The 22,774-nt window shown below is 45.3% G+C and overlaps 1 protein-coding gene across 1 annotated transcript; it reads right to left on the reverse strand.

Annotated features, from left to right (window-relative positions):
- Positions 1–8,857: 8,857 nt before the first annotated feature.
- On the reverse strand, positions 8,858–12,769 carry SRSF6 (serine and arginine rich splicing factor 6). Its single transcript, XM_024559603.3, has 6 exons — positions 12,501–12,769; positions 12,123–12,271; positions 10,715–10,839; positions 10,363–10,571; positions 10,027–10,110; positions 8,858–9,924 (listed from the first exon to the last, which is right to left on the reverse strand). The coding sequence occupies exons 1-6, from the start codon at positions 12,605–12,607 to the stop codon at positions 9,561–9,563; spliced, it is 1,038 nt and encodes a 345-aa protein (XP_024415371.2). The 5' UTR covers positions 12,608–12,769; the 3' UTR covers positions 8,858–9,560.
- Between the last annotated feature and the right edge of the window lie 10,005 nt (positions 12,770–22,774).

Raw genomic sequence — 22,774 nt, forward strand, 5'->3', positions numbered from 1 at the left:
CGTGGGTTCTGACCCTGGCCGTGCTTCAGTTGAAGACGGCATGAAGCCACTCCTGCTTTTGGATAATTCCACTGCCATTGGCTTAGAGTGTGACCTGGGACACATCACTTTATCCTCCTGGTCCTCCAGTTCTCCATTTGTAAAACCTGTCACCTGCTTCCTGGCACATGGTTGTTTTCATCATCGTTCCTGTTGCAGTGTTGCCTTGAGCAAGTCGCTGCTCCTCCCTGCTTCAATTCCCTCGGCTAACTAGTCAAATCTCCCTTTTCCGATTCCTGTGGCACAAAATACCTCTGTCACAGCGGTGACCTCACACAGATCTGAGTCATTCAAGGGGTTAAGAAACTGCAAACTCCAAGGACGGGATCATTAGTTTTTGTATCCCTAGCACCCAGTGGGTGTTCAAAAAATATCTGTTGACTAAATGATGTATTATTGCATGTCAGCTGAAAACAGAGCACTTCTTGGTACATTCTGGAGCCCCTGCCCCCTCTCCCACACCAATGATCTAATCGAATCCCTTAAGGTCGTGGCCACAGGTCCAACCTCCAGGCTCCTGACTTCGAGTCCAGATGAGAGAATTGTTCCTGATTAATTGCAGACAAATTTACCAAATTTTTGTAGTCATCACGCTTAACTGTATGCAGCATTTAACTATTCTGGTTGCTACGCCAATGTGTGTAGTGTGTGTTCTTCCTCGCTGCCATGTCAGTTTTTAATCACATCTCATATTATTGGGGACAGGGTTGCATCAGTTGAGGATGCTGGTTGCCATAACAATAGGTTTCTTTTTACACACCAATATACACACAACCAACCGCTCATTTTTCTCTCATCTCTACTCAGACTGCTTGTTCTGGATTCCAGAGGGTTTATTTTAGGTTTTCAGATGATTAAAAGAAAGTGGTGAAGCCACACAAACAGATGGCTTCTCGACAACATGCATCCTTGAGGTGGTAAGTAAGACAGGCTAGTAAAATCTGAGCTGGGGGATGCTGGATGAACACGGATTTGAGTTGCTGAGAGATTATTTTTCTGCTCATTAACAGTATGTTGGTCTTCATACCTTTGGTGGGTTTGCTTGCTTGAACATCTTCCGGGATGGAGAGACCCTCCCCAGATGATGTGATTTGGGGAAGGTTCTGCCTTTGATACTTAGTTTGCTCTGCTGGTCCAAGGGTGCCTCGGGAGCAAGTGAACAAGCCCAATCCTTTCCTCAAGTCATAGCCCCCTTCTACAAGTTAATAGCCCCCAGTGTCTTCCCCAAGTTAACCCCCTAATCAAGAACAGACTCAAATTTACAAAAATATATTGATGACTAGAAACACTGAGAAAACTTTTTTGTAAGCAGCCGACACCTTCCTGCTCCTACAGATTTTAATTCATCACTGGGGCAGTCCACGAGTTTTAGTAAAATCATCACAATGTGCCTTCTACATAAGTGTGAAAACACTTCTGGTCCCAGCAACACGGCAGGCATTGATAATAGGGAGCCCTTTCTAGCACAAACACCCCTGAATCCTGGATAAAATATTACAAGAAAGGGAGCAGGCAAACAAGCCAAGAAAGAAAAGTAAATTAATTGCTGAACTTGCAAGAAGGGAAAATCAGCAGAAGCCAGAAAGAGAGAAGCAAACAGTGAGGAAGCCTGATGTCTCCCTTGTCTTGGAGGTAGTTATTGGAGAGAGACAGGAACCAGCTGCTAGTGACTTCGGTTTCATCATACACATAATAATACTGGGGGTTGGAACTGAACCCCTGTATAAAAGCGGGACACCCCCACCCCAGACTATATACTTGTGGGTCCCAGGGTCAGAAAGGCAGGGGAGGCCCAAGTTTCCACCAAACGTGGTTAGCTTCAGGTCCCACTTTCCCCTGGGCATGGCTGTGTTACCCAGCACATCAAAGACTGACAAAATCTCTATTTGGCTTTGGGAATCGATACTTAGTATTTGTAAATACTAGAAAAATTTGTCTTAGTGAGGGCCAGAGCCTCAGGTGTTTCCCTTACCCCAACTCTGTTAAATTTCTGAACCCTGATGAAACTGGAGAGCATTATGCTAAGTGAAATAAGCCAGGCGGTGAGGGACAAATACCATATGATCTCACCTTTAACTGGGACATAATCAATAGAAGAAAAAAGCAAACAAAATATAACCAGAGACATTGAAGTTAAGAACAATCTAACAATAGCCAGGGCGGGGGGGGGGGGGACAGTGGGAAGAGGGGATTACAGGAACTACTATAAAGGACACATGGACAAAACCAAGGGGGAGGGTGGAGGTGGGGGAGGGAGGTGGGTTCACCTGGGGTGGGGTGGAGGGATGGGGAGAAAAGGCATACAACTGTAATTGAATAACAATAAAAATAAAAAATAAAATTTCTGAACCCTGTCCTCAACATTGTTAGGATTTATGTTTTATGATGATGCTGAGGCACCCAACGAAAAAGAATCAGCTGATCAAGTTGTATTCGTTTTCCATTGCTGCAGAATACACATCACCACACGGTTACTGGCTTAAACCACCACCAACTTATCATCCTGTAGTTCTGGAGGTCGGAAGTTCAAACTGGCTCTCGCTGGGTCTCAAGGTATCAGTAGAAGTACCTTCCTTTCTGGAGGCTCGAGTCCGTTTTCTCCCAACCAAATACTAACCAGGCCCAACCCTGCTTAGCTCCTGAGATCAGATGAGATCGGACACGTTCAGGGTGGTATGGCCATAGACAGCAGGAACAAATTACCACAAATTTGGTGGCTTAAAACAACATAAATTTATCTAATAGTTCTGGAGCTCAGAAGTCCAAAATGGGTTTCACTGGGCCAAGTTCAAGGTGTAGACAGCTCTGTGCTCCCCCCAGAAGCTATAGAGAATTGTTTTCTAGCCTTGTGGTCCGTTCCATCTTCTAAGCCATCTTCCAGTCCCTATGTTTCTTTTTTCACGTTTTCTGACTTTTGACCTTCCAGCCTGTCGATTTATAAGGACTCTTGTGATTACACTGGGCCCACCTGAATCATCTCATCTCCAGACCTTAATTGAATCACATCAGCAATGTCCTTTTTTTATTTACTTGGAGAACTTTTATTAGGGTTTGAGCCAAACTGATGTCATATGCTGGGGAGCAAGATCTCATGCTCCCATCTGCAATGTCCCGTTTACCATATAAGGTGAGAGTCACAGGTTTCAGGGATTAGAAAGTAGGCATCTCTGGGAGAAGGGAGGGCAGTATCTTGTTCACCAAGTATGTCACGCTTGCTAAAATTCCATGGTCAAAATCAAAGGATGGGAGTACTCTGTTTATGGAGGGGAAATGGGGATACGTAGGAAAAGATATTTTGAAAAGCTCATGAATATGTAAAATTTCTGACAGTAATTTCATCTACCGCACATTCAGTGAGGCTTGTAGTGTTTACAGAATGTGACTTTGGATATTGGTGATTCAAGGTGCTACTCAGAGCTTTCTGCAAACACCTGTGAGCATCATCTCATTACAACACAGGCACAGCTATTGCTTCAGTTCCTGCTAGATCCGCAGGGACAAGGTCATCTATAGCAAAAGTGGATGGAAGCTGTAATGTAAGATCTCATTTGCTCATTGCAGTTAGAATGCTGTGAAATTTGGGTTCTGACTTTTATTCTTCCTCCTGTTATCCAGAGCAAGATGACACATTATCTGCTTTAAACCCTCTGACGGTACAGAAGAGATTCTCCAGGGTCATTACAGTTTCCTCACCCTTTCGCTAGAACTGGCTCAGCATTCAGCTGAGGAAACCTATCAGGGGAGGGAGGCCACATCCTACTGCCCTGCTCTGAGCAGGTTAGAGCAAACTGGGCGTGCTGTGTCTGCAAGGGGGCCCCCACTCAGTACGAGGGACCCTCACAAATCACAGTACCACAGGACAACTGCGATGGGGAGGGGATTCAAAATGGCTGCACTGAGTCAGGGTCAAAGGGGTGGGTGTTCAACCTGAAGAGGAACTTCACAAGAGCAGAAAGTAACACGATCTCTGCAGCCTGAAGAAGAATCAGGCAGTGGTTGCCTTGGCTCTGCCCACTGAAAAGCCCCGGATGGTGTGGCTCAGTTGGCTGGGTGTCAACCTGCAAACCGAAAAGGTCCTTGGGTTTGATTCCCGGTCAGGGCACATGCCTGGGTTGCAGGCCAGTCCCTAGTTGGGGCATGTGAGAATGTGATGTTTTTCTCTCTTTCTCTCTCCCTTCCTCTCTCTAAAAATAAACAAAACCTTAAAAAAAAAAAACTAAAGGAAAGGCCTATGACCAGACTAGCAGCAGCAATGAACACCCCAAAAGTCCAGGTTGTGGTTACTAAATACCATTTCCAAATGACAATAACCAGAGCTTAGAGAAATGGCTAATTCCAGGTATGGGACTAAAAAGATGAGCCTGGACTTCACTAATAAACTCTTTCACTTTAAACTCTAGAAAAAAATGATAAAAATAAAAAGATGAGCCTGGAAATCTTACCACACCAGAAAGCAAGGAAGCTGCAGAGATTACTAGGATTGTTTCAGGAGAACGCAGGAGGCAACTTGACTCCCACTGACCAAAGGTGGACAAGGTGATATCAACAAGCAGTGTTATGGACTGGAAAAAAAAGTCTTCTTCTCTAAAATGAATAAGTAAGTTTTTAAAAAACCTTATTTTAAAATCACGGCTTCATGATTGAACGGATCTAGGCAAAGACCAATGGCTGCCAACGTGACAAAAGCAGACACCCCATAGATTCAGGAGATTCAAGATCTCTTCTACAAGTGCACATTGAACTACCTTCACCTGGGATGTCTAGGATTCCCTTCAAAGTTACCTGGGGAAGCGGACAGGCACACAGATAGTGTTACAGCTGGCTGAGTACACAGGAGGTCCATGCCATTCTCTAGCTGTTTGAATTTGTGTTAATAGTAGTAACAGCAATGTATTGGGTGGGCCAAAAAGTTCACTTACTTTTTTCTATACAATGGCTCTAGTAGTGTTTAGTTGTCTTGAACTCATTCAAAACAATTTTCTTAGATTGTATTGTGACAGCTGTCATACCAGACTGAATTTTTAAAAAGTTATCAAAAATGGTACATTTTGAGGCAGCCATTTTAATATTGAAGATGGAAGAAAATATGCAGTATTTTCAGCAATATTATGCTTTAGCTAACATACTCAAAATATCCAAATCAATAGTTATTGGTGAAAACAAAAAACGTGTTTTATTTTATGGAAAAACATACGGACTTTTCTACTAGCCCAATATTTAACACTCAAAGCTGCTCATGAATTACTATAATAGTGGATAGGCAGCAACTCAGTCTTGCCTATCTTTTTCCTCAACTGGCTGGAATACTGGAGTTTGACTACCCTGTTTATAGAGTATTTTAATAAGGGAAACTACTACTTAACCAGCGGCTATGCCAAGCCCCTTGCTAACAGCACTGGAGCCACTCCTCCCAGTGTTAGAAGGTATGGCTTTGCAGATTAGGACACGGCTGGTTTTCTATTGCACGTTCCTCCCGTCTTTGTGAAAGCTGCCTCCGGCTCCCTTTCGGCCTTGGGCTGGGGGAAGCCCCGATGCTTTCACCAGCAATGGAATAGTCTGATGGCACCAAAGCCCTGCTGGGGGCAGCTCTTTCTCAAAATCCAAGATGACTGATTCCTTCTCCTAAAAACAGAAACCCCTTTCTTTTGACCTCATCTTTCAAACAGTTCATCCTTCATAGAAAGCACTTCATTAGAATGCCAACGAAACTTAGAAAGTCGACAATGTTGATGGTGGGTGAGTTTGGTAAGGAACTTGGGTATTTGATAGAGTATAGTTACCCCTTTAAATGACTGATTATAAAGCGAATGGGTGACTTAAGGGATCCAGGTTATCACAATGTGCCACTGTACATGATGCACTGAGGATAGTTTTACTCGCTTTATTCCTGCCAAAAAAAGCAATGAGGAGGAGCTATTAAACCCAAATTGAGGGAAATTCTACAAAATAACTGTCCTTTACTCTTCAAAAATGACAAGGTGAAGAAAAAGGTTGACAACATGATCCAGATTAAAGGAGACTCTAAGAGCCATGAAAACAAAATTCAACAAATGATCCAAGATCTATGGAGAAAACATAAAAGACATTGTAGGACAACTGATAAAATACAAGTAGGAGTGTTGATTATACAACAGTATATTATCAATGCTAATTTCCTGGTTTCAATAATTGAATATGACAGTTATATAACAAAACATTCCTGTTCCTAGAAAGTAAACATATTTTTAGAGATAAAACAGCAAGATGTCTTACTTTTAAATGGCTCAAGGAAAAAAACCCTGCATGTAAATGGAACAAAATAATTGGTGAATGGGAAAAAGGTAGTTTTTTTCATACTGGTTTAAGTTTTCAAGTTTGAAATTTTATCAAAAGAATTTTAGGTCTACTCATTCTTCACTCTCTGAGCCTCTCTATCCTGTTGTTCACTAGAGGAACTGAGTATTGAATAGGTGTTTTAATGCTTTAGGGCTGTTCCCAACCCACTGCTTATGAATCTTCATGCTAATGCTGAACTATTTCCTTGGAAATGTTTTCAAAACTGGGTGTACATATGAATGCTAAATGAATATAAATTTAATTACAAGTAGTCTATTGTAAGCTAAGCTATATTCAGTTTCACTTGTCTTTATAAAACTCAAACAAGCCATAATGAAACGATCTGGGGAATATGAATCTTTCTAGATTTGCATCTCCAAAAGGATGCATTAATAATCCTGGTTTTCTCCAAAGGTGCATTTTACTGTTGCTCTTTGGACAGTATCTTCTGATTTTTGAACCATGACCCCTTTCTATTCAAGTGTGAAGCTAATCACTTCATTAGGTACTGTACTGGAGGCCCATCTGTGGGGTTGCTGTAGGATAGCCAGGCAAGTTATTTAGGATCTAGAAGACCAATCACATAATTCCATGAACTAATCCTTTTGACAAGTGGAAGGACACATGGTGCTTGGGATACAAATATGCATTTTATTCAGGATATGGCTGCTGCCTCAAGAAAGCTAAATTAGTATAAATTGGTTAACTACTCTACTAGGTTGGTAAATTATGTAAGAGCTCTAAAGCAGTTTCACTGTATAACATTGAATACTGAAAATAATTTGTTTTCATTCATGTACTACTAAGTCAAAGGATTACTGACTTGAAAAAGTTGGCACTGAAAAAAAACGTACACATCTTCTCTCCAGAATGAATGCTAGTCAGTGATTTAATGTAGAACTATGCATCGGTACATAGTAAGTGAAAACAAGCTGCAAAACAATACTCATGGTATGAACAGCTTACTGGCATAGGTACGACGCCACTATCAACAGCAGCTACCTTGCGGTAAGCAGGCTCCAAAGAAGATACGTAGTAGTCCAAGTTTATGTTATTTTTGTAATTAGTTAAATCAGTACTTAAGAAACATCCACTGCCACAGGGCTAAAACTGGATAGTCAGAAAACGATGTTTTTTGAAAAGCAAATAATGAACATGTAATGGTTCGTAAGCATAAATCGCCAAAGTTTAGAGCACTCCAAGTCTAAATTAAGGACTTGGGAAAAGATGATTAATACTTCCTAGTTTAGCAGAAAAAAAATTGTCACGGAAAATGTTCAAACTGCTACAATATAAAAATGAGTAAGTTTTTTGTGGAAACAGGGTTTTTTCAAAATATTTTGAAATTACAAAGCATTTTTAATCCTTCCCGATAGTACTTACTATGGCACTGTTCTACGTACGTCTCACGTATTCACCTTTACCCTTCACAACCCAGGGGGGTTTATCCCTGCCATTTCATGGATGACACTGAAACATGAAAAGAATCAATGACGATGACCACCCCCAACTCATTGTTTCAGAGGAACTGAAAACAAGATCATTTTTCTCACGTTCAAGTTAGGAATAGCAACTCCAATTCGAAAGACCACTTGCCAAGGAATCTGGCACTAAGTGGCATACACAATAAATTCAAAATAAATCTTTCCCATAGTAAGCATTTTATTGAAGAGATTAAAAAAAAAAAATAGGTTAACAAAGTGGGAGAAAGATACCGAAGATGAAAGATGCTAACACAGGAGCAGGGAGGTCTTAACCTTGCCATAAAGGCACTATGGTGTATCCACAGACAGGTAAAAGGAGGGGGGTAGAGATGTTGCTCACTTCTCTTTCGCTCTCTATCAACTTCATACACCATCTAGTCACAGATCAACATGTGGCCTGTTGTAGAGACTGTCAGATTCAACTCACAAGTTAGCAAGGAACTAAACATTTTATCAGTGTACTGTTCTCAAGTGGACCAACGCTAGAGTGGTTTAGCTGTCTAATGACGTAGGCCCACAGGTATGGAATAAAACTAAATTTTTAGTAAGCTGGTCTTTGCTATTGTTAGAAAATTTTTCCAAGTGCAGGAATTTACCTATATCCACTATGGACCAGCTAACGATGTGGACACACCTATCACACCCTGTGATAGAACTTTAACAGGAGGATGTGGCATACTTTTAGAGAGTCAAATTTCACCTTGTGATATTCCCCACCTTCTCCTGTAAGCTTTTGTTCTTTCCCTAAAAACAAGAGAACTTTGGTCAAAGCCAACTCTTACACTAAACACCAAATTCTGAAAAGCAATGGAAGCTTGCCTCTTAAGTCATTAACTTCTATTCTTTCAAATCTGCAAAGCAATGACCTTTAATTACAAGCACCAATTTCTTTTCTAAAATTCTGCAATTTATACTGAAAAAAATAAAAAGACCCATTTCTTATAAACATGTAAATTAAAAAGTATCAAAGTAAAGAAAGTAAGGTTTCATTATTTAAAATCCATTAATTTAGGCAAAACTGTGTAACAGATTGACTACAAAATATTTTATTTTTAACTTAACTTGTTAAATGGGCAGATACAATGACTTTGGCAAATTTGATTAACAACAAAATAATTTTATCCAAATTTAATAATTTATTGCTGGTTTGAGGCTTTCCTTGTTTTACACTTAAGTAGAATTTACATTGTTTCCACGAACAGCAGATATCAATGTTTAAAGGAATTAATAGTGACCTATTCAATAAGGCAATCATCTTGGTAACAAATTTTTATTGAAATCTTACATAACTTAGGCTTTATAAAAAGCCAACATAATTGAAAAATGGGTTCTCCCTCTAAAGCCTTAAGTATCCAAAGCTTGAAACTGTTTAAATTTAAAAGCAAACAAATAAAACAAGAAAACCCCTGCAGCAGATCCTGCTGAAATACTTAAAAAAAAAAAAAAGAAAAAAATCTAAATGAGCTTAATCTTTACAAAAGTTATTTTAGCTCAAAAGCTATAAAATCAAAGTTATCTTAATTCTACAAAGAAGGAAGGTCTTCATGCCACCATTTCTTTAGAACCCCATCTTTTCATCAAATTTGGCCACAAATTTCTGTGTGCCCTTGTTTTCAGGGGATTCCTCTTGCAGGAGAGGCCAAGTACAAACATGGAAGAGTAACTGCCTAAGCAAGTAGGAAAGTGTTCCATAATAGTGTGCAAAGAACATCGAGTTCTGGATTAATCTCTGGAACTCGATCTGGACCGTGACCTTGACTTTGAGTGGGATCTAGAACGGGATCTTGAAGCTCTTTTTGGTGGAGGGGACACAGAATGAGCCTTTGAGGGTGGAGCAGGTACGGGAGAATTGGAATGAGACTGGCTCCTCGATCTAGATTTTGACTTTATATCACCTTTTCCATTTTCTTTGGGGGAACGAGATCGAGAACGAGACCTGCTTTGAGATTTCTCATACTCATCCTTAGATCTGCTTCGAGAGCGTGAACGGGAGCCTCGATCAGACTTGGGCTTCGATTTGCTCTTTGATCTAGATTTCCTGCCTTTTGACCGAGACCGAGATCGACCTTTGCTCCGAGATCTGGATCTGAACAAGAAAAGCCAGATTTTTCTTTCAATGCCTTGCCAGAACACACAAGTACTCCACAAACAAGTACAGTAACAGAGAAAAAGACTCAACATTACTTACCGGGAGCGACTCTTTGAGATACTTCGTGATCTACTGTGGCTGCTCCTGCGACTCCTACTTCGTGACCTCCTTCTAGACCGTGACCTACAGGAATCATAAGAAAACCTTAATCTCAGTATGTCTCAACACCTGTGCCATTTACACAGAGTAGACAAACTGACAAAAAATGTAACTGCTCACAATTTATATCCACCATCAAAACATCTGGGAAAGAACCCAAAGATGCAGCCCAAAACTGACCTAATTTCAATTAAGTGCCAATAAAATACTCCCATTTGAAATTCTTTGTTTTTGGCAAATATTTTTTCCTCCCCTACCAATTACCATTCAAGTTACCTTGACCTGCTTCCAGAATAAGACCGCCTATGGCTTGATCGTGCTTTATCTTCAATGAGCCTAATATTTCTGCCATTTATTTCTGTACCATCAAGTTTATCCAAAGCACGTTTCATGTCAGAGTAGGAGCGAAACTCAATTACTCCTTCATTTGTGCGTTCTTTGTGAGCATCCGCATAGGTTACTTCACCTGCTTGTCTCATGAAATCCTAAAAAAGAAACAAGACAGGTGAGACCCAAAAATCTAAAGAAAAAGATTTACATACTGTATCTGACCTTCAGGAAGAAAGAGAAAGAAAAGCATACTCTTTAAAACATTAGTATCACCTTTATTTCAATTTATAGCACATACCTTTAAATCTTGCCAGCTGCAGCGACTAGAAAGATTTTCTACAATAAGCCTGAACTCTGTACGAACAGGTGGTCCATATTTGTCTCTGCCAGAGGTTCTCCGACTGCTGTATCCACCTCCACCACCTTTATCACATGAAGAAAACAGTCAGATGCTTTGTAATGATAGGGACACACGTTTTTGAAAGTTAGTACAAACATATCAACTTTTATTTACTGGAGTAGGACTTTGCTATTATATTGCTAAACCTTTGATACAGTTGTGATTTGCCACAAATTAAATTAAGGGCAAGCCAAATAGACTAAATCCAACTAAACTTTTCCTACAATCTGTTAGAGAGTGACTGCTCCTTTATTCAATTTACCTCGCTAAGTTTTATTTTACAGAACATTGTAAAATATAAAACTTAACTGATTACATGCATTTCTACATTTTACAAAAATGTTTACTAGTTACACTAAGTACTTACATCACAGTGTGAGGTTTTTGGTGGTGGTTTGGCCACAAAACACGCAAGGTAACAGTCACCTAGTTCAGATTAACCAGTTTTGTCTAACCCTTGGAATCCTCACCATCACCCTGCGTCTAATGGCAAAAGGCTGCTGTCGTCATGGCTTCCGGTAAGGTCAGCCAAAGGGTCATAGGGCAAGGGTCACACAATGTATGGAAAAGCCAAGGCCAATCAGGAAAGGCAGTCATCTTAGCCTCAGTGGACACAGCCTCAGCCCCATTGGTCACTTTCAAATTGAAACATCAAGGACTTGTTAAAAAGTTTGAATTCAACATGCAACAATTTCAACATCAAACATTTAACATAACCAACCCCCCACCTCCTCCCAATAACATGCCCCCATTAATTCAAATACAGCATAAAGCTTATTTAGATTTGTGGTAAATACCACATTAATTCAATATAGTACTTTCTTTGGCCCCCGCCAACTTTAATAACTCTAAGACTAAACTTACAACCCCTCCCCATTCCCCGTCCCCACCCCACCTCCACCCCAGCCTGTCCCCAAACTTCTACGCTAAGACATTCACATTTCTAGCTAATGCACTGACAGGTAAGCAAGGGAGATACAACAAATACAGCCATCCCTCACTTCCTTGGTGGGCGGAGCCCACGACAGTGCCGACAGGGGCCCAGAACAACCCACCCCCTCCCAACTTAGCAAAGAAACCCCCAACACCCCAGCTCTGACTAGGCAAACCCCACGACCCAATCTCCGCGCTCCGGCGTCCCGTGACTGCCCTGGGCAGGCGTGAACGCCGAGGGTCCCGGGGACACCCGAGTAAACCGACCCCGCCTACCGCGCCTGCCCAGGCCGGGAAGCCCCACCCCGCCCCTTCTAGGCCTGCGCCCGCCCCCCGGTCCCAGAGGCGCGGAGCGCGCGGGGGTGGGACTCACTGCGGCTTCCGTAGCTGTAGCCGTCGCGATCGCGGCGCGGGCCCCGAGCGTGTTCTACGATGACGCGCTCGCCACAGAGGTCCTTGCCGTTCAGCTCGTAAACGGCGTCGTCGGCGTCGCGGGAGTCCTCGAACTCCACGAAGCCGTACCTAAGGGGCGGTGCGAGGGCCGGGGACAGGCGGGGCGTCGTTAGGACGGGGACGCGCACGCGGCCCCGCCCCCTCGCGCGCTCCAGCCGCCCCGCGCCGCCGCCGCCATCTTGAAGGCCGTGCGACGCGGCGGCGCGGCCTTGATCGCCTGTGCTGTTAAAAGAGTGTGCCCCGCCGACGCCAGGCCCGAAGCGCTGCGGAGTGACGCAGGCGCCCAGGGCCGACTCACCCATTTTTAAGATCTATTTCGAGAAGGCGGCCATAGCCACTGAAAAAGCGCTGAATGTCCTTCTCCCTGACGTGGTAGCTAAGGCGTCCTATGTAGACGCGCGGCATGTCCGTGGCGGGCGAGGGGCCCGAAAGCTGGCTGTTGAAAGGTGGACCGTAAGGCAGAAGCCGCGGTGCGGGTGCGGGGACGTCAAGAGCCCAAACACGCGCCTTTCGCAGGAGCGGCGGCCAAGTCCAGCCACACAATGGTGTGCGCGCGCGCCCGTGTTACGCTATAAGGGCGGGCGGCCAGGGCGGGGCCCGGCGCGTTACGTCAGCGCGCAGCACGTACCGTCACTCCTCCTCCGGTGCTGGAGCATTTTGCTCCAGGGTGACTTGCAGGCCCGCCTCCTACGAGGTTTCGAGGAAATGCTGTTCCACTCGCTCACAGAATTGTCTCCACTCATCTTTGTAAGCGTAGTATCGCGTCGAGTAGACACGGACTTGTGTTGTAATTTGTACCTTCTAAAAATGTTCCTGTGCGTGATCTCTTCGAGACTGGCGCTAGGGAGGCAGGCTAGGAGAGTCCCTATTTTGCATTGGTTCTCCAGGTTGTCATAATAGGTCTCCGCGGTCTTGGATTGGTTCCTTAAAGCGAGGATGCACATTTCTCCACGGATTGGCTCCCGCTTTGCTGGGTGGGGAACGCGGTCATTTCACTGAATTCGAAGTTTGCGCTCCGAGGTTGTCACTTCGTGCAGATCGCGTTGAGCGCTTACGTTCTGCTGGCTTCTGTTTCTCGTGGTCTCATTCAGAGACGTCATCAGCTCTCACCGCCTCCCTGCACATTCCCCTTATACCCTGTAGGTCTTTCTTGGAGCACTGGCAGTTGGAGCCACCTGTAGATTGCTGAGTACGGGACAATCGAACGCTCCCTCTAGGTGTTCGCGAAGGGCTCGCTGCTGTCCTACAGAATTGCGCACTTTTTCTCCCCCATATGGAGAGTCCGTTGCCCCAATGCCACGTCTTTCCCCATTGGCTCGGAAATTATCTATGTGGCAGAAATATACATTTTTCAGTTTATCATTAGCGATGCCATTTAAAGCTGGAGAACTAGATGAAAACCCCAACGGAGTAAGTATAAGTGGAGAGTGGAAGACCCTGAGTCGTACTCTGAAACTTAAGTGCAGGAAAAGAGACTAGAAAGAGAGGTAGGGAAAAAACCGGGAGAGCGTGGTGTCGCAGAAGCTAAGAGAAAAGGGTACTGCTGACTTAATACCGGCTGTTTAGCTATTTCCGTATATTCCAGCTCTTCTAGAGCAGTACAGTCGATATTCTTCAGCTTGTGGGTGAAAGGAGGGGATTTCATCCCCCATGGGACATTGGACCAAGTCTGCAGGCATGGTGGTTTTCACGACTGTGCTACTCCAAGTGTTAAAACCAGAGAAAATAGATAGGTGTATCATTTTTTAAAAATTCGTGTAATGTAATAGGGAAAGGAGAATTCAATGTGGTAACTTTTTTTTTCACTCGTCAAATTGTCAATATTTTGAAACGTTAAAATTCATCATTGGCTAGAGGTGAAGCAGAAAATGACACTCATAGTATTGGTGGGACTGAACATTATTGGGGGGGTGGGGTAGGACTTGTTAAAAGATGCGTATGTGGAATAGGGTTTCACCTCCTCCCTTTTTGTGGTTCATTTATCCAGTGAGAAAAAGTTAGCTGACATCATCCTTCCCTTCCTCTCGCCTCTTTCCCAAAGCCCAGTAGCGACTCTTTAACAAGAAACTCCGGAGGGGTCAATACATGGTGACAGGAGACGAGATTTCAGGTGGAGAGCAAACAATGCTATATACAGGTGACATCTTACAGAATTGTACACTGGAAACTTATACAATCTTATTAGCCAATGTCACCCCAATAAATTTAATTAAAAAAACAAACAACAAAACCTGAACAGCACTGGCTACCCCAAAAGGAACAGTCAGAAACCCACCGAAGGGGTGCGGGGCCCTCAGCCTTGGGTGGGGTCTCAGTGACGACTCCGTCCTATCACCACTGACACGTCTTCTCCCACTCCAGGTCTCCTGGCTTCCTTTGGTAAGCACCTAGGGATTCAGTATATTGGGCCCTCCTGGGCAATCCGGGATCACGCCCCATCTCAAGATAAGGCTTTGATTTAAATCCCATCTGCAAAGTCCATTTTGCCATTTAAGGTGGTATCTTCACCGAATCTGGGGGGACATCTTGGGGGAGGAGTGCATTCTGCCTATTGCAGGGTCTCCGAAATTTAGTGAAATACAGGAAGGGAGACTGGGAAGGAGTGACTTAAGAGGTTAGGGGAAGAAATGAGAGTAGGGTGTCACAGAAGCCAAGAAAGGAAAAGGTTTCAGGGAGGTAGTGGTTCACTGACAGACAGAAAGTTCACAAAGTCTTTGACCCAGTCACCTCACTCCTAGAAATCTATTTGACGAACAAGGGCACCAATTTGTACCCTGGGTGGTGTGGCTGAGTGTATTGAGTGCTGGCCTGTGAACCAAAGGGTCGCTGGTTCCATTCCCAGTCATGGCACATGCCTGGGTTGTGGACCAGGTCCCCAGTTGGGGGTGCAGGAGAGGCAACCACACATGGATGTTTCTCTCCCTCTCTTTCTCTCCTCTGTCTAAAAATAAAGTCTTTAAAAAAATTCTTAAAAAAAAAGAGAGGACCAATTTGTAAATTGTGGGCCCTAGGATGCTGTTTCAGCAAGGGAACACCTGCCACCGGGCCAGTTCCCTGAGTGGCCCCCGGTATCTGGAGGTCTCTTTGTCCAGGGTTTGTTCCTTCACTTGTGGTTTCTGGTCAGTCACCCAATCACTCCTCAAACCACTCATTTTATTCTTTTCCAGCTTTATTGAGATAATGACATCAACATGTAAGTTTAAGGTGTACAGTGTTATTTGATAAATGTAGATGTTGCAAAATGATTACTGCAATAAAGTTAATCAATACCTCTGTCCCCTCACATAATAACCATTTGCGTGTGTGTGGCGATAACATGTAACATTATTCTCTTAACAACTTTCAAGTACGTAGCTGCATTATTGTTAATTATAGTCACCACACTGTTCACTAGGTCCACAGAACTTACTCATCTGGTAACTGAAAGTTTTCTCAATTTCCCCAACCTCTGAGCTCCTGGCAACCACCGTTAACTCTTATTCCCACTAGTTTGGCTTTTTAAGATTCTGCATATACATGAGAACATGCAGTATTTGTCTTTTTCTGTCTGACTTACTTCACTTAGCATAATGTCCTCAAAGTCTGTCCATGTTGCGGCAAAGGGTAGGACTTCCTTTCTGTGTAACGTTCCGTTGTATATACACACACCGCATCTTTAAAAACCGCATTCCCCCGTTGGTGAACACGCAGGTGGTCTCCATGTCCCAACTATGGTAATGATGCTGCAGTGAACATGGGGGCACAGATATCTCTCTGAGATAGTGATTTCCTTTCCTTCAGATATGTGCCCAGAAGTGGGAACGTTGGATCACATGGTAGTTCTATTTTCAATTTCTTGAGGAACCTCTATACTGTTTTTCGGCTGCACCAGTTCCCACCAACAATGCACAAGGGCTCCTTTTTCTCTATAGCTTCACCATTTCTTGTCTTGTCTTTTTCTTTTCTTTTCTTTTTGATAATAGCTATTCTAACAAGTGTGAGGTGATACTGTAACCACCAGTTTTTAAAGAGCATCCTCTCTGCACTCTATCTCTTCTTATCCTCTTTTAGTTTTTTTAATAGAAGGTCCATTACCGGACATTTATTTACTGTCTTCCCCCACCACACTTACAGCAGGGATGCCTGGCTCTTCACTGTGGTATCCTCAGCTCTTAGGAGCGTGTCCAGCACGCAGTCAGGGCTTGGTGAGAGCAGCGCCGTTCTGGCCATTGTCCAGAGCTTGTGAGGTGAGGCTCCATTCAGCACACACCAGTGTGCCGAAGGGCTCACCTGGATATACTGGTGGGATGGAATCTCCCTCCTCCTGGTTTGTGCCTTCTACTCATGCTTCCTAGACACCCCGCTCCCCCCACCCTGGAACGCTCAGAAGGGTACAGGAATGCTCACTGCAGATCCCACATTTCCTCCACCAGATCCTACCTAGACAGAGAATATTGGTGTGGCTCTGGAGCTCCCAGAATTCTTATGCATCGGCAGCGGGAAGGTAAATTGTCTCCTAAAAAAGCAGCTGCTAGTGTCTACCCCCATGACCTAGCAATTCCACACTTAACAGAAATGGGCATACCCTCTTCCTAAGGAATGTACTGGAAATTCATAGCAGCGTTATGTGTAGTAGCCCCCAAACTGGAAACCGGTTAGATGCACCTGCACAGGAGAATGGAGAAATTGACTGGTGTATTCACACCACCCACTACTACACAGCAATGAGAATGAACCACAACAATCTGTAGCAAAATCACTGGGTCTCACCCATGTAACTAAGCAAGACACAAAGGAGCCTGTACTCTGTGATTTCATGTGTGTAAAACTGAAAAACAAAACTAATCTGTGGTGTGAGAAGTCAGGATGTGGAGGGTGTGGGGAGTGACTAGGAAAGGGGCTTCTGGGGTTCAGGCCATATTTTGTTTCCCCATTTCTATGGCACAGTTTCGTTTTAGCTGAGTGCCTGCAAAGGGAGGACAGATGTCGTCTGGCAGGGCCAAAGCATCCTCGGGCCCCAGAGCTGGAGAACCATGGCAAAGCACCAGGAGAGAGCAGAATTCCTCAGAGCACGAGGGCGCAGAAAAGCAAGAACGGGCTTCCGCTCAGGCCAGGATAGTGCCCGTTTCTTGAGCTACGCTGGTTGCACACGTGTGCTCTGTCCGAAAATACTTTGAGCTGTACGCTTATGATTTGTCCACTTTGCTGTATGTATGTTGCACTTTGATGGAAAACATTTTTAAAATGGTAATAAATCTTTAAAAATATAATTTACTTGATCTTGAATCCTCTGGGTTGTGCTGGGCACTAAATCTCTACTGAGGACTTGATTCATAGTCTTTGCCTATGAATGTTAATTTGTCTGAATCAATAAGTTAACTTTTTTTTTCCCAATTAAGTTCCTGTAGGCTAAAAATTGCTTCTTGGTGCTCTCTTGCCACCTGGTGGCTGTCGGTGTGATTACAGTGGTAGATAAATTCCATAGGCTTCCTCTTCCTTGCCTTAGCCAAGCTCGGAGTTAGATGACCTTTGAAGGTCCCTGAGTCCAAGTTTTTGAATTGCCAAGCTCTTCTTCACCGATAGGTTACCTGGCCCTTAAAAAAAAGTTTATACCTGCCCTGGCTGGTGTGGCTCAGTGGACTGAGTGCCGGCCTGCAGACCGAAAGTTTGTCAGTTCGATTCCTAGTCAGGGCACATGTCTAGGTTCCGGGCCAAGTCCCTAGTTGGGGGTGTGAAAGAGGCAACCACTCACTGTTTCTCCCCCTCTCTATCTCCCTCCTTTCCCCCCTCTCTAAAAAATAAATAAAATCCTAAAAAAAAAAAGTTTACACCTTCCCTGATGGAGAGTTCACTGCCTAATCAGGCGGCCAAGTCCATTCTTAGACATCTCTCACTGTGAGTAAATTCCTTATAGAAAGTAAAAAATCACAACCTTGACTTGTCTGCCCAGTGGTCCTGGTTGTACACCTAAGGCTGTTCAAATAACTGCATGTTTCCCACAAGTGGGTCTTGAGTATAGAGGGCTTTGGAATTCTTCCCCTTTCCACCTTTCCAACAGCATGCCAAGTCATCTCAGGCCTCTCCTCATCTGTAAAATAGATGTATAGGAAAAGCCTCATAGAGCTCAGACATAACTGAGGTGGTGCACTTTCGGTGCCTGGTGCGGTGTCAGCAAACGTTTTCTGTAAGGGCCCGGCAGTGAATACTTTGGCTTTGTGGCTCCATGGTCTCTGTTGCCCCTACGCAGATCTGTCCTTGCAATGCTAAGCCCCAGAGGCTGTACACAAAGGTTATAACAGTGGATGCTGACCCCTGGGGTAGAGCATGAGCAGAATGGGGAGGATTTTACTTCTTCCTCTTAGCGGGAAGACATGTTTCTCACTTGTCCCTGTGTCCCCTTTTGGCCTCAGCACAGGGTTCTTGCAGGTGTTACTGGAGATAATGGGAAAGAGTATGGATGCTGAAAAAAAATATTTCCTAAAAAGAATGCATGAAAAAAAAAGTCTCCACCTTCCTTGATTTTTAACCCCGTGGCCTTCAACTTAGTCCCTCTGCATCGAGGGCCATTTCTTGTCCTGTCCAGTCTGCACAAACAGCCTTCACCAGCCCCCCCCTGGGCTTTGGGCTGAGTGGAGGGTGGCACCAGGGGAGAGGAGTAGTTGAGAAGGAGGGAGGGGAGAGGCTTGCTTCCTGTTCTGAACTCAGGGCCAGGCTGGCAGTAACAAGACAATCAGTTTTCCCCCCCAAGGGCTCAGTGTTGGCTGCAAAGAATTAATGGCCAGGAAAGGTGTCTGCCAGTGATTTCTCAGCTCAAGATGCAGACATTACAGAAACACAGCTGAGCATATTTCAGATCTAGGCCTCCCAGCGATGGCTGACAATTACCCCACTATCGACTTCCCTCCCAAGAGAGTGCTGGAGTCAGGGGTCTCTCCTTCCAGAGCATGCTCAGACTCCCGAGTGTGTGTGGGACATCGCATGTATCCACAGAGACAAGAATGAGGGAAGGAAGGACACACCTGTATCTTGGTTTGGTTGCCTTAGAAGCAGCGCTGAGACAAGGATTTTGAGTACTTGGAGTGTATTTGGGAGGTAATCCTGGGAAACGCCAGTAGAGGGGGGTAAGGAGGTGAGATGAGGAAGGGACAGAGTTTAGAGGTTTATTATCAAGCCAGTCACACTGTGGGCGATGGAGCCTAATCTCACCGGGAGCTCTGGGAAATGGCGCAGCACATCTCTCTCAAAATTACCCACCTGAGGGTGAGGGAGCTGGGGTACGCATACGCTGGCTCCTGTGGGTCCCAGGTTGAGGGCTGCTCCGGGGGTGTTCATCCTCCAGCAGGTCCAGCCTCTCTCACTGGGTGGCCAAGAGAGTCCTCAGGCAGGAAATGCAGGTGCTGTCTGCTGGCGTGCCATGAAGAGTGGGGATTTGGGCCAGCACCCCCAGAGTCCACGACTCTGGTTCAGGCACTTAATGCCTGCGATGTCACTTAACCTCTGCGTATACCCAAGACTGAGTTTTAGTTAACCTCCTCTCCCCACTGCTACTCCTCAGCGCTGAGACTGGGGAGAGATAGATGAGCGAAGCCCCCGTGCCAGGTGCAGCATTTAATGGGGCACTCAAAACCACAGCAGTCAAATAATCTCTTAATGTGATACTGGGGAAAAAAAAAGAAGTGGATGCAAAAGATTCATGCTGAATAAAACACTGGAATTTTAAATCAAGCCAGGATCACTAACAGTGCTGAGCCAAGCGGTACTGGAGCCTGAGGCAGGAGGAAGAATCAGTAATACTCATCTTGTTCATTATGGATTATTTGGGGGCATTCATTTTTATTTAAAAATATTATTGCATTAAAACATCCTTTATCTTGATTACTGAGTTTTTTGGAGCACACATAATTTGTGCCTCACGTGACTCACCTTAGTCCTGGCCCACGTCCCTTCCCACACCGATCTCCATCCCTGTGCTGGTGTAGATTGTACCCCGTCCACTCAGCTGCTCAAGCCAGAACCTGATAGGGCAGGTTCTGGAGTTAAGAAACTCTTTTTCTCCTCTCCCAAGGCCAGCTTTTAAGACTACTGTCCCTAGATAGGCTCCGAGCCAGACTGTGACCTCTTTACTGCAGGTGGTGTCTGCAGTCCCCTTAAGGTAATAAATGTCCCGATTCGTCGGGGAGGGAAGGAAGTGGTGAGGTGAAGGGACACAGAGCATCGTGACTCATGGGGATGCAAACGGAGGGATCCATTGGGAAGTCTCAAAAACATCCTCTGCTGGATGCAGTCAGATGGGTCTGCAAGGTCCCAATTCCTTTACGCACCTCCTGGGCATTTTCTGGAGAGTTCCAGCATGGTCTCCTGTTTAGCACGCCCTCCCCACCTGAGGGCCATATTTGTCTGGGGCACAGGGATGGCTCCTCTGCTCACTTGTTTCGGTTCTGAGTGGATAAAGAAGCTCTTTGAATTACTGGTGGTGAAACGCAAACTTTGGGCGGGCATTTCAGGGAGGGAAGAGGAAATCTGGATTTCAGCCCCGGACCTGTCTGGGTCTAAAGTCCCCGGGGGCGGGGGGGGGGGGGAAATGGGGAGAATAGTGCCCCTCCCCCAGGTTGTGGAAGGGTTAAACAAGACAATGGGTATGTGTGAAGCTTCACAAGCAGCAGGCTCAGATTGCGGGCCCAGCTGGAGTCTGTTCCCTCCCCTCCACCTCCACTTTTGTGCTTCCTCAGCCTCCTGCCATCCTCTGTCGCTTCAGCTGAGCCTCCCGGTTTCAGAATCTGGGCTTCTGTACACAGAGTTTGGTACTGAGCTTGTTAACCCTCTCGGCAAAGCCAACCCAGCTCTCAGGCACTAGCCCGTTTGCTGCTGCTGAACAGGGCAGTGATTAGGCATAAGTGGGCTGCAGCTACCCCGATGACTAATCGTTAATGCCCCTTTCTCAGCCCAGAGCCAGGTGAGTTGGCTCCCCAGTGCTGTGACTGACCTTGTAGTGGTACTGAAGATTTCCCCAGTACCACTTGATTATTTGATTGCCACCATTATTGTACACACACACACACACACACACTCAAGTGTTTTGGGTCCTGGGTCACGGCATCTGGGCATCTTAGGTCAGCAGTGGTGTTGGGTTAAGGGAGGTGGGTGAGGGAGCAAGAGTCCAGACACTCATCTTGGTAACTGCAGTTCCCCCCGCCCCCAGGCTCACTTGTCCAGCTCACCGCCCTTGTGTCATACCCGTTTGGAGCGTTGTGCATGCAAGGCTGTGGGACAGTCCTACAAAGCCCAGTGTGGAATGGCCCCAGCTGATCTTTTCATTCCTAGGTCCCGAATTTCCTTCCTCCCGTGTGCTCCAGTGACAGTGACCTGCTTTAGATGACTAGGACACTTCACCCTCCCTCCTTCCTCAGAGCCCCCTCGCTGGCCTGTCCCTGCTGTTGCTCCTTCCCCCCTCTCTCCCCAGGGTCCGGTGCTCATCCTTCAGCCTCACTCTGTCACCTCCTCGGGGAAGTCTCCCCTGACCACCATGTCTCAAGAAAGTCCCCCTAAAATTATTTCTCATAACACCTCACTTGCTTCCTGCACAGCATCTATTTTAATCATTTTAACCCATTTTCAAATTTGCTTTTCTGTCCCCTCCACCAGACCGCACATGCCATGAGGGCAAGGGCCATTTGGTTTCATTCCCTGAGCCATCCCCAGAATCCCGAGTAGTTGCCGGCACATAGTAGGTGCTCATAAATGTCTGTGGAAGGGCGATCCTTGCTTCCACTCTCCATTTTATTATCTTAAATGAATTCTGCAGGCAGACCAACGGGCCACCTGGATGACCCACCTGGAGAATGCCTGAGTCCTGCCTCCTTCCCTTTAGAAGCAGCTGCTGTCGGGTCCTCCAACAGGTGATGCCTGAGCCTCCACCAGGCACGCAAGGCCCAGACTCACCCCAGCAGGCTGCTTTCCTTCCAGGAAGCTCTGACCTCCGGTGAGGGGAAGTCAGGGACTGGAGCTTGTCTTCCCTGAGAACTCACTGCACGAGGGCTCTGTGAACTTGGTAACCTCATCTCTTTGGGCTGCAGTTTTCCCATCTCTGAAATGGCCTGGCAGTGATACAGGATTTCTCAGCCTCAGCACTGTTGGGGTTTGGGGGCTGATAGCTCTTTGTTGGCTGGCGTGGGTGTCCTGTGCATTGCAGGACGGTTAACAGCACCTACTCGTTAGATGTGTGCCTGTAGCAAACCCAGATACCCAGTCAAAAATGCCTCCAGGCAATGCCAAGTGTCCCCATGGGTCAAATCCCATCCTCTCTCCCCCGCACTGAGAACCGGTCCAATAGTACCTGCCTTATTTTAGCATCATTGGTAGATTAAATGATATAGGTCATGCTACATACTTATTCGTATGCTTGGCACATTAAGGATTTAATATATATATTTAAAATCCATTGTTGTTGTTATTAACATCATTATACCGCAAGCCACAGAGAGTTTCAGGCAGGAGAGGTGCACACAGGGGCAGGCAGACTCAGGAAACTTCTCTTGTGCTAATGGTGTGCGGGAGTCATCTCGCCCCTGCTTCCAGCCACTGGCTGTTAAAATG

This window comes from Desmodus rotundus, chromosome 6 (genome assembly GCF_022682495.2).
Source record: "Desmodus rotundus isolate HL8 chromosome 6, HLdesRot8A.1, whole genome shotgun sequence".
Lineage (NCBI taxonomy): Eukaryota > Metazoa > Chordata > Mammalia > Chiroptera > Phyllostomidae > Desmodus > Desmodus rotundus.

Excerpts from the sequence above, each read along its gene's own strand:
- SRSF6 (XM_024559603.3), bottom strand. The coding sequence starts at position 12,607 with ATGCCGCGCGTCTACATAGGACGCCTTAGCTACCACGTCAGGGAGAAG. Across the intron at positions 10,572-10,714 it reads GCAGCTGGCAAGATTTAAAG|GATTTCATGAGACAAGCAGG; the intron begins GTATGTGCTATA and ends TTTCTTTTTTAG. Across the intron at positions 9,925-10,026 it reads ATCTCAAAGAGTCGCTCCCG|ATCCAGATCTCGGAGCAAAG; the intron begins GTAAGTAATGTT and ends TTTCTTGTTCAG.